General features: G+C 53.0%; 4 protein-coding genes across 4 annotated transcripts; 3 read left to right on the top strand and 1 right to left on the bottom strand.

Annotated features, from left to right (window-relative positions):
• Window positions 1-1,221: 1,221 nt before the first annotated feature.
• Window positions 1,222-1,481, top strand: N7459_002279 (uncharacterized protein; the record flags this gene model as incomplete). Its single annotated transcript, XM_056941464.1, has 3 exons — window positions 1,222-1,299; window positions 1,360-1,455; window positions 1,476-1,481. 3 exons carry the CDS (start codon window positions 1,222-1,224, stop codon window positions 1,479-1,481), a joined length of 180 nt encoding a protein of 59 aa, XP_056803319.1.
• An 894-nt stretch (window positions 1,482-2,375) lies between these two features.
• btgE (putative cell wall glucanase (Scw11)) lies at window positions 2,376-4,154 on the bottom strand (the record flags this gene model as incomplete). The annotated part of the gene is made up of 1 exon (XM_056941463.1): window positions 2,376-4,154. One exon carries the CDS (start codon window positions 4,152-4,154, stop codon window positions 2,376-2,378), a length of 1,779 nt encoding a protein of 592 aa, XP_056803318.1.
• Window positions 4,155-8,129: 3,975 nt separating this feature from the next.
• Window positions 8,130-8,436, top strand: N7459_002277 (uncharacterized protein; the record flags this gene model as incomplete). The annotated part of the gene is made up of 2 exons (XM_056941462.1): window positions 8,130-8,225; window positions 8,305-8,436. Coding segments are annotated over 2 exons (228 nt in total), but the record flags the coding sequence as incomplete, so codon positions are not given.
• Window positions 8,437-9,192: 756 nt separating this feature from the next.
• N7459_002276 (oxidoreductase, short-chain dehydrogenase/reductase family) lies at window positions 9,193-10,517 on the top strand (the record flags this gene model as incomplete). The annotated part of the gene is made up of 7 exons (XM_056941461.1): window positions 9,193-9,263; window positions 9,338-9,457; window positions 9,528-9,728; window positions 9,801-9,965; window positions 10,030-10,173; window positions 10,267-10,421; window positions 10,480-10,517. The coding sequence occupies 7 exons, from the start codon at window positions 9,193-9,195 to the stop codon at window positions 10,515-10,517; spliced, it is 894 nt and encodes a 297-aa protein (XP_056803316.1).
• Window positions 10,518-10,871: the final 354 nt, after the last annotated feature.

Genomic DNA, 10,871 nt, shown 5'->3' with positions numbered 1-10,871 from the left:
TAAGCGCTGAGCACGGGGTTGGAGCTGCGAATCTTTCTTGATAAAGCTTGGAAGTGGTGCACTATTTATGAGCGTGGACGCTGAGATGGAATAGATATGGTTTCGCAATCTCGCTGGACATGGCTCATTCTGCACATTGTGGTGAATTCGACCGCTGTAGCTAGTTATAGTAGACAAATTGTTATGACTTCATAGTGATAGTCTTCGAAGATCATCTCTTACCAGACAAGGGGGAACGAAGGCATAGGATATTACCGATGCCTGATCACTTAGACCTCTTCCGACCCACTCTATCCCTCGCGACAGCCGGTGTCTAGCAACTGATAGACCAGCGTCCTGCTTATAGTTTACTTTGCCCCTCGCAGGTTAATTCCGCGGTAGCTAGGGTTGCCATTCAGAGTATTCTCTTACACCTGGAACTCGCGCCCGAGCTCGTTGCCCTGTTAGGCTTGTCGATCTAGTTTCGAGAGGGGTGAATCTAACATTGGCCTAGGCATACGGCATACCGAGCAGAGCGAATGGTAGCTCTACCGCCAGTTATCATTATTGTCTACCGACAATTCTGTAAATATCATTAGTTGACGATCCGCCGGACTGAAAGCGAAACAGATTCACCACCAAGTCATCCACATCACCATCTGAGATGAAGCGAAAACGTAAATCCATAATCCACAAAAAAAACCAGACTGTACAATCCTGATCGCACCCATCGTAACCATCTGGCAAGATCAGCAAAAGCATTTAACCTACACCTACCCCTCCGTTGCCTAGCATCCCAATCGCCGATCCACCATCCCCAACTCCTGTCTCAGTCACAGCAGCCCAGTAATAGATAACACGACAGGAAGCACGGCAGCGCGCAGCACAGCCAAGCCCACGCCAATCCATATCTTGCATGGAATGCTCCACGACAAGACGTCCCAGTGACCAGCATTCCTCGGGGAAGTATATCCACCCAGCTTTTAAATCTCAGACGTCCCGGTTGTCACTCCATGTTCTTTCTGCATCCCTCTCGTCTCGTCTACCTGACATTGACACCTTCCCTATCCTCTCCATCCAATCCTTTGATATCACCTGCACTCTACGCACCTGAGCTCATCAATCTCCCTCTGGTAACCCCCTCCTAAAACCTACCACTAACAGTTCTCCTATCATCGTGTTATCCAGATACCTATTCCATTACTATCATCGAACACGACTTGCACCCACCCGCTAACCAACATGCGCTCCATCCTCATCCTCACCGTCCTCGCCAGTGTCGCCGCCGCATTCCCCGCCGCACTCGAGACGTGTCGCCAGGTACGCAATCCCTAGCTCGAATACCACCAAACCAGACACTAATGCAGAGTCTACACCTAGGAGGCCGCGCTGTGCCGCACAGATGCAGATTGGGGCCAGCCCATGGCCTGCTGCGTGGGGGCGTTGACATGCGCGCCGAAGAATGGGACGCTTGGTGTAAGTTACCCCTGCTAAAGTACTAGGTATAGGTGCTCTGTGGTGTGGCTGGGCTAATGGGGTCTTGGTGGTAGATCTGTCAGAAGGGGTATTAGGGGTGGTCGAAAGCATTGGTTCGCTTGGTTTTTTTATGCGAGAGTGACGGAAGGGCATAAATGTGTGCTCCCCTTGGGATGGACGAGTTGGGAGATGCTTGGAGATCATCCTTGTGATCATGGCATATTGATGATTTCGGCGGAGGATGTGATTGGTTGTATGTAGATGCGTTGGAATGGTACATACATGATGAGTTTTCCATTTCCTATTCGACTGGGCATACGTGGTTAATGCATGCATCGGTTTGAAACCAGGGGATCACTAGAAATCTGGACCGCGAGCCGTTGAGTATAGGTAATCTAATTATGGCTGACAGGCGGTTGGGACCATTACAGGTATAAGGTACAAACAGCACGAGCTGAAACAGACCTTGGTGGGTTGACGACCAGCTGCATACGTTGTACAAGAGTCCAGACGCTCACACTAGACTATTTCGTGGTCACCACAGCCAAGGCCAGGGAGCGAACCAGGATAGGACAGGACAAGTCAGCAACTAGCGACTACCACCTACGAGCAGAAAGACCATTCATAAAATGCATAGATGAAATAAACATATACACACGACGCAAAGAAGCATGGAACAAAGAAATCAAGTGGATGCAACCAGGTCAGTAGACAACGTCAAATAAAAGGTATATCTACCACATAAACGTCCAAAGTAATAGACAATAGAGAACAAGAAGGGAAGAACGGACGATTCGACGGCGGTCTGGCAGGGGCCAAATGCCGCGCCGCCAGAAAGCCAGCCCAGAAAGGTAGATAAAGAAAAACTCCTGATCCCTCCTGTACAAGTTTTGAAAGGAACTGCATCACGGGCGTGACGTCTAGAAGACGGACGCGCAGCCCCAGTGCTTCTCCACATCGAACTCGCCGCCGTTCTTCCACGAGTCGTCGGCGTAGGAGAAGAAGATGGACTTGGAGCCGAGATACTTGACAATGCCCTCGATGGCAGTCTTCTGCTCTGCGACACCGGGGACGGCGGCACCGTTGGTCTCACCAGCGTTGGGCCAGCCAGTCTCGAGGTTCAGCACGTCCTTATTGCAGATCTTCTCCAGAAGCTTGTACTCGCTCAGAGCGAAGGTGCCGGCCTCTTCGGCGGTCGTCTGGGCGTTGAAGAAGGGATGGATGTTGGCACCCACGATGTCGACGGAGCTGCAGAGATTGGAGGTACCGTACTTCTGCCAGATGTCGATGGGCTCGGTGGTGGTGACCTGGCCAGTGTAGCCGGCACTCTGGAAGCGAGTCTTGGAGGAACTGATGAAGGTAGCGAGGTCGGAGGCTTGGCAGAAGCCGCTGGAGACAGCCTCGTTACCGACGACAATCAGCTCAACCAGGCTCCACTCGGCCCACGAAGTGATGGCCGAGACCTGAGACTCGGCGCCAGAAATGCCAGTCTTGTCGATGTAGACACCGATGATCATCTTCATGCCGTGCTGCTTGGCGGCGCTGCCGATGTACTCGAGTGAGTTGCAGTCAGTAGAGTAGACACGGACCAGATCGAATCCCTTTTGCTTGATGGTGCCGATGTTCTTGGTCACCTCGTCCTGAGTCATGCAGTCGCCGCCCTCGGTGTAGGGCGAGAAAGTCATACCATACTGGCCCTTGCCAGTCACGCCGGAACCGGCGGAACCGGAGCTACCGGTGCTGGCGGGCTGGCTGCTGGAGGAGCTGGTGCTGACCACAACGGGGGCAACGGAGGTGGTGGTGGGAGCGACTGCGGTGGTAGGGACGACCGAGGTGGTAGGGACGGCAGTAGTGGAGGCACCACCCGTGGCGAAGGGGCAGACGTAGGTGTAGTCGGTCTTGGTCACGGTGACAACGCTCTCGGGCTGAGTGTAGGTGCCCGGCGTGATGGTCTGGGGGGTAGGGTAGATGATGGCGGTGCTGCTGGGCACGACGGTGGTGGTGCCGGGGACGACAGTGTAGGTACCGGCCGAGGGGCAGACGTAGGTGGTGGTCTCAATGACGCTGGTCACGGTGCTGCCGCTGGGCTTGACAGTGGCATAGGGGCAGGTGACGGTGGTCGAGGTCTCAACCACGGTGGTGACGCCACCGATGGTGTGGGTACCGCTGGCGACCTCCGTGCTGGTGGCACCGACGACGGTGGTGGAGTCGGTCACCGTCAGAGTGGTGGCCGGGATGGTGTAGGTGCCAGTGGCCGAGAAGGTGGTGAGACCGGCCGTGGGCAGGCTCACGTAGATGGTGGAGGTCGAGGGCGAGGCCACAGGGGAGACCGAGGGGGTGCTGGTCGCCTCGACCGAGACGGAGGGCGTCACAGTCACGGTCTGGGTGTTGGTCTTGGTGGAGTGGACGGTGCTAGTCAGGGTGCTGGTCTCCTCCTCGGGAGTGGCAGTGGAGCTGGGTTGGATGGGCACCAGCGTCGGAGAGCCCCAGACGGTGATGACCTTGGTGGTGCAGCCACAGGTCTCTGCCGCACCCAGGGGAGCGATGGAGGAAGAGGGAGTGACCACAGCACTGGAGCTGGGCGAGTAGCTGGCCGACGCGGAGCGACGCTGGTGCAGAGCGTCGTGGCGACGGTGCAGGTGGCCGTCGGCCAGGGCAGAGCCCGCCATGGCCGCGGCGGCGAAGATGGTACCCTTCATGATGCGAGAATGGCAGCAATGTCCACGCAATGAAAGAATGCCCGCTGAACGAGTGAAGCGGTGGTCAGTTGGAGAGGAACAAGGAACGTGATTGAGGAAGGGAAAAAGGAGAGGCGGGCAGGCAGTGCCTTTTGTTCGAGGAGTCCGGTGATTGGGGAAAGGAAGTTAGGGGGGAAGTCGAGGGAGAAAAGGAAAAGGGGAGGCTCCACTGATGGTGAATGAGCGGTGCTGAATGGTAGACTAGGCAGTGCCGACTCCGTATTCCCCTGGCCCATACGGGGATCGGGTCTAGACGTTCAGGCACGCCGTGGTGATTGGTGAGAGTCTCGCGTGGTGAAGGATGATAGACGATGGTTGGCCAGTGCGAGTGGGGGAGATGTTTCCTGCTTTGACTCGACAGTTCTTCAATTCACCCAATACGTACGCCATACGAGTCCCTATAGCAGCCCCTCTCGTACACAGGTGGATATCCATGCAAAAATAGCCCTGTTTCACTCGAAGCACTCGCCCCTTACCGCAGGGACAAATGATCGTAGGGCTAAATAGGGCGTTGACATCTTGTACATATGTACATATATACATATATACATATATACATACTTAGCATGGACACCTGCTGAATATCACCACTCACTGCTTCCCAACAGCCTCAACTCGGGCACCCATGGAAAAAAGCAAACCGAAAAACAGAAACTGAGATTCCCCTGCGCCATGTGGAACTCGGGCCCGATCTAATCTGGAATGAGGAAAGTGGCAGCTGCAGTGGAACTCTCTCTATCCTGTGATTGGACGCAATGCGGACATTCATTTCCGCCCTGTCGATCCTCATTCGTGCTTTACACATCCGGGTTTGTTTGTTGCTGACCGCTACCTTGAGCTGAAAATTACATGCATACATACTGTATGTACGTGTCGAGATTTGTACTTCATAGAACCCAGGTGTTGCTACCTCCATCCTCTTATGTATGTATGTACTTCCCCTCCAGCGAGACTCGATCATTCAACCAAAATCTCGACTCCCATTTCCATTCAATGAAAGTATATTCCGACTCCGCCTGGTCCTCCAGTGAACTCGCGCCTCTCCTGCGATTGCCGATCATTCGACGCGGCAGCGAGCAAGGTGCACCGTGCCCTGCTCGGTCGGCCTCCTTTCGCAATCCAGCACTACATACGACTGAGGTGTAGATATCGATTATGTATACTACACTCTGGAGATTGAGCCGTCGCTATCCGCCGATCCACGATCGCCACGACCAGCGGGACAGCGCTCTGCCTTTGGGATGTGCCGATCTCAATAGTGACGGAGATCCGTATCCGAGCTTTTTCATGCTGGGGCGTAATCCCAAGTTCTATAGCAGCAATCGCAATGCCTGGCTGCATCTATAGATCCAAGAGAACCATACCTTGTCCGCAAATGGCACCTCTCAGTCGCACCTTGTCGGCTGCAGGGCTCCAACGGTGAAGGAGCCGTCATCATTGCGACGTTGCGCGTCTCCTGAACTGCAGTTCTCGCTAGTTCGAATCCTGCGCCCAGCTGCAACTGTATTCCCCGGTCGGGTCCAATTATTGACCGTAGAGTTTGTTCATAATAACTGTACCTATGTATATACCCTTCCCCTATCGCTGCGAAGTGCATTACTGATGGGAATGCCTATCGTACATAGCGTATCCTGAGCCAATCTCCAGATGATTCCCTCCTGGTGACTCGCAGGGTTGTCCACCGTACGGAGCGCATGTCTCATTCTCTGGGCTATATATATACAATGGACTCCACTACATTCGGTCTTGACCGAGACACTCCGGAGACACCCCAGGCGCCAAGTGGATTGTCGATCTGGGCACGACAAGCGCATGGAGTCGGGATGAATAATAATAATGCGGTAAGATAAGGCTTGGCTGGAGCCTTGTTTGAAATTATTCAGGGGGAAGTGGCGTAGCCCAGCTTCTTTTCCCTCTTTTCCTGCAGGCATGTCATCCCCCTGAATCTGACCAGTCTCGTTGCACTTCGTCTGTGGGGTATGTTGTGGCCTCTTGTTCCTGAATATCATTGTCTGGTAGGTTTGGGACCTCATCCTCGAGCTATCTGTATGTGACTGTCTAGCTTCTGTCTTTGCGAGTTGCAGCTATGGCTCAGCCAGGCATGCAGAGACGCACTATAAGCTGGGGGGGGGGGGGGGGGGGATACAGGGCGTGTACTGGGCGTCTGATCACGAGTGGCAAGAGCCTTGGAGAATTCACGGTATAAACCAGATCTCTCCTCTCATTCTTGAAATAATGAGCTAGGTTGCAAAGTTACGCAAGATAAATATGGTATTTTATCCTATTTCTCGACCTTCCAAGGCAGAAAGAAAAAAGCCACCAGAGAAGCGGGCGGAAGCAGACAAGACATTGGGCGAGAACAGGCTAGAGAAAGCATGCCATCACACACTGATAAAATATCTACCTCCAGGAATACAGCGAGAACTAAGCTATATCTAGACAGCTTGACATCTAAGTTCTTTCCTGTCTTTGTTGTCCTCAAATATACCGGGATTTTGCTGATTACATCAATATTGCTGGGTATGTTACCAAGTAAAGGCATATATTATGAATCTCTATGACATTCTCCTAGGCTTCGGGTGGATATTTCGAGTCTGAGTGCTGCCTTGTGGCAGACAGCCTCACTGTTAGTCCTATGCATTATGTCTTTAATGCGGAGGACTTCCTGTGTCTTTTTATCAGGACATATACTGGGACATGCATGGGTCATTGATGACATTTCTGTCGAGGATTTCTGAAGATGGGAGTCGGAAATGAATACCTCTCCATTATATAACAACCTACACTTGTCGCTACCCTATCTCTAACTCCATGCATTTCGGTAAACCTCAGATGAGCTTGCGCAGACTGATTTCAACACAAAATATCGGGAGGAAGATAGACCTAATCAATAGGCTCGGCAGAGGTGGTTCATTCCAGAGATATATTTGAAGGATCATCAGATCGACCCCGTTGCAAAACTGCAAAACCAGCGACACACGCCTCACGAGTTAGTAGCAAACTCGGTCCCTGCATAGATGCAATGTGACGTACTTGCAACTGTACCAAGAAACTCCAAGTTCGAGAAACGATTCGCTGCCAACCCAGATACATGCGACCATCCGCACCATAGATCCCAACCACTAATCCATTATAGAGAAACAATCACTCCTCAAGTTGTGCAAGCACGAGTATCTCTCCAACCCAACTTCCCGATCTCACTGGAATATTCTCGTGCCATATCTAATCACACCACCAGCTGGGGCGAAAGCCCCGATCATGCCACGCTCCGAAAAGTCCCTACACACCACCAATCACGCATCAACTGTATGCACGACTCGGCATTCCCGAACACGCCGCTCTCATGACCAGCAAGATCTGGATTCAGGATTCGTCGATAGGCGAAAACCGTCCAGCGTCAATCGTCGGGAAAATCCCTTCCGCGTGGTTCGGCCATACCACACCATCCGCGACGTCATCACTTCCCTCTACCACGAACACCCAACACAGACCCTAACCCCCGGATTCATCGAGGCCCAATCGCATGAGAGAGGATCATGCTACCCACGATTCTTCTGTCCAATCACGGACTGGAGATGGTCATGGAAATGGGGGCCGACATGACTGGCCCGACCGATCGCGTCGGCTGTGCCCGAGATACGGCCCTTGGAACCGATGTCTCTTGTATGGCTGGAGGATGGGTGGCATACAGCTTGGTTCGGTGCGTCGGCCGGGGCAAGTATCAGACCATATTGTTGCGGTGGCTTGGGCTGCTTCGCATGGCTATATCAGGACATGCGTAGGTATATAAGGGCCGTCGACTCAAGAGACGCGCTATTATCAAGCGCAACGCATCTACACAGCAACTAATACATTCAGAGCCTCGCGTTGATACCGCAAATACTTGGATCACTTCCATCCCTGCCATCCTACCCGATATCTATTCCACTGGTACAGCTCACAATGACCACCCCGGCCAAGTCCTCCCAGCACGCTCGTCTGCAAAACGACTTCGGTGCAGACTACTGGGTCCGCAATAAGGAGGAGCATCGTGTACGTCTTTATGCTGACCCAACTACCCAATGCCAATCCATCGACTGTGCGGACACATGCTAACGCACCATGATCGTAGCGTGCCACCGCAGGACGCGGCCTTTTCGCGGGCCTCCAAGACGTGAAGCACTACAACGTCGACCATGGCTGGGCACGGCGCAGCTCTGGAGATTCGCAGATGGGACTTCTCGGGTCGCTTTGGAACCGGTAGGTTGCCTTTTGTCATCACCATACTTACGCTCGTCTTATGTCGAGACACTCTGGGCTTGGCTGACTCGGTGAAGATTCACGGGGGGATCGTACCACCCTCCGACGGCTTGAGGTATTGCAATCCAGCTGTTCTTGGTGATGTTCTGTTTCTGTCTCTCCTTTGGTGACATGCGAGATGAGCAAGGTCATCTCGATGATGAATACACGGCGACTTGGTCTGAGTATAAAATGCTTGCATGAGGGTTACCTCAATGTTTATATTTTGTTTTCATGATAGCTTCGGAGTTTCGGTTAGGATTTGTTGTACATGGATCCCTTGGTTCATATTGGTTTCACCACAAACCATGTCCGATTAGTTGATCGAGAGACTGAACTCAAACTTCGGCTTTCCCAGATAATAGAATCGCGGTCGTCGTCCACCAAACACTTGACAACTTTCCCACTAGCCAATCAGAGCAGGCAACTACCTCTATATCAGACTTTACCCCCACCGAAGTGGATATCTTGAACACCTTTAAAGATGACAGTGAAGACGACAATGCTTCAACCATGACGCAATGACTTGTCAGTGCAGCGTAGTCGAGAACATACTCCTATTCCTATCGTTGGCAGGCATACACTTCCACGTTGACGCGCGGATGACGTGACAATTTCGAAACTGTCTTCTCTTGCAAGAGATCTCAACAGCAGAAAATACCGAATGATCCTCCTGCTCTCCTGCAGTCAATCGACCTTGGGAATTCCAGGCTTTTGCAAAATGGCGAACCAGACCAAAGGACCGCACACCTTCAAGCCACCCGCCTCCAGCCAGAGCCAAGAAAAGCCTGGGTAAGACAGATCAACCAGCATTAGCCGAAGCGTTGATCCAGAGCGCGCGCTAACTCGTGTGCCATCCCCCATAGCTTGGAAACCAAGATGGCGCCGCCCAGCGAATCCACCAGACTCGAGTCAGCCGAGGGACTCGTGGAATACGTCGGCGCAAACAAGCTCAAGAACAAGAAAGTGCTCATCACCGGCGGCGAGTGCGTTTGAGAGACCATGCCACGGCTACACAGCCCTGGAGGACGAAATGCTCACATCCTCGTTTCCCAGCTCGGGTATTGGCCGATCAGTGGCCGTGCTGATGGCCCGCGAAGGCGCCGACGTCACAATCGTCTACCTACCGGCCGAGCAAGGCGACGCAGAAGACACGAAGCGAATGGTCGCAGCCGAGGGCCGGGACTGCTGCCTCGTCTCTGGGAACCTGAGAGAATATGAGTTCTGTCGCCGCGCCGTCGAAGCGCATATCAAGCAGTACGTGTTGATCTGTGGCTCGAGACGGTTTAGTTGCACGTCAAGTGCAATGCTAAGATGGGGATGCCACAGCTACGGCACGCTCAACGTGCTCGTCAACAACGCCTCCAAGCAATACGTGTGTAAAGACCACGCCCAGATCGACCTGCAGAAAGTCGACGACATCTTCCAATCGAACATCCTGCAGATGATCGCAATCACCAAATACGCGCTTCCACACCTGTCCAAAGGCGACTCGTAGGAACTGTCCCTCTCCGTCTGTTGCGTATGCCACAGCTGACCACGCTGACTGCCACGCTAGCATCATCAACAATACCTCGGTGGTCACATTCCGCGGCTCGAGCAGTATGGTCGACTACGCCGCGTCCAAGGGCGCCATTGTCGGCTTCACTCGCTCGCTCGCACAGCAACTCATGCCGAAAGGCATCCGCGTCAACGCCGTTGCGTGAGTGCCCCGTTGACTCACACATACACACACCGAGATCCCCTTGCAGTCTCCCAAGGATGGCGCTTGCTAACAGACCCAATCCCACAACAGTCCCGGCATGGTTTACACCCCCATCCAGGTCGATACGCGCGACCCCAAATCGATGGAGGGGATGGGCGCAAGTACAGGCATCGGCCGCCCGGGCCAGGCGAGTGAAGTCGCCACCAGTTTTGTGTTCCTGGCCAGCAGCGATGCCTCGTTGCACTGTACGTGTTGCACTTTCCACGGGATAAATGGCTGTGACGATGCTGATGCGGACAACAGATGGGCAGATCATACATTGCTATCCGCTGGGTGATTAGGGGGTGGTGAGTGTTTGGGCGAGGCGTTGTCTGGGGATTTATCGGAAGGAGAGGAATATGATATTGGGAGAAAATTATTATTAGATCAAATGTGTTTGCATGTCTTGCTATCTCAAAATTGCAATGCTGGATTTCCGACTGCTCGCCAATGGATTTCTGTTGATCTAGATCAGGCTGTGGGATGAAAGCTTGCCCGCCTGGCGTTGTCCCAAGCCCAATTTCGTTGTCGATGTGGTTAAACCCATGAGCCCAGATGTAGATGGCCCGGCCAATGTATCCAAGCCCGAGAAAATCATGAAGAGTTCTTTGATAATGATGATGAAATGTATTGGGTGATGTGATAACCCGTCAAAT

This window comes from Penicillium hispanicum (assembly GCF_028827665.1).
Source record: "Penicillium hispanicum strain IBT 35686 chromosome Unknown utg000002l_segment0_segment0, whole genome shotgun sequence".
Lineage (NCBI taxonomy): Eukaryota > Fungi > Ascomycota > Eurotiomycetes > Eurotiales > Aspergillaceae > Penicillium > Penicillium hispanicum.
This window is presented reverse-complemented; position numbering and strand designations above follow the sequence as displayed.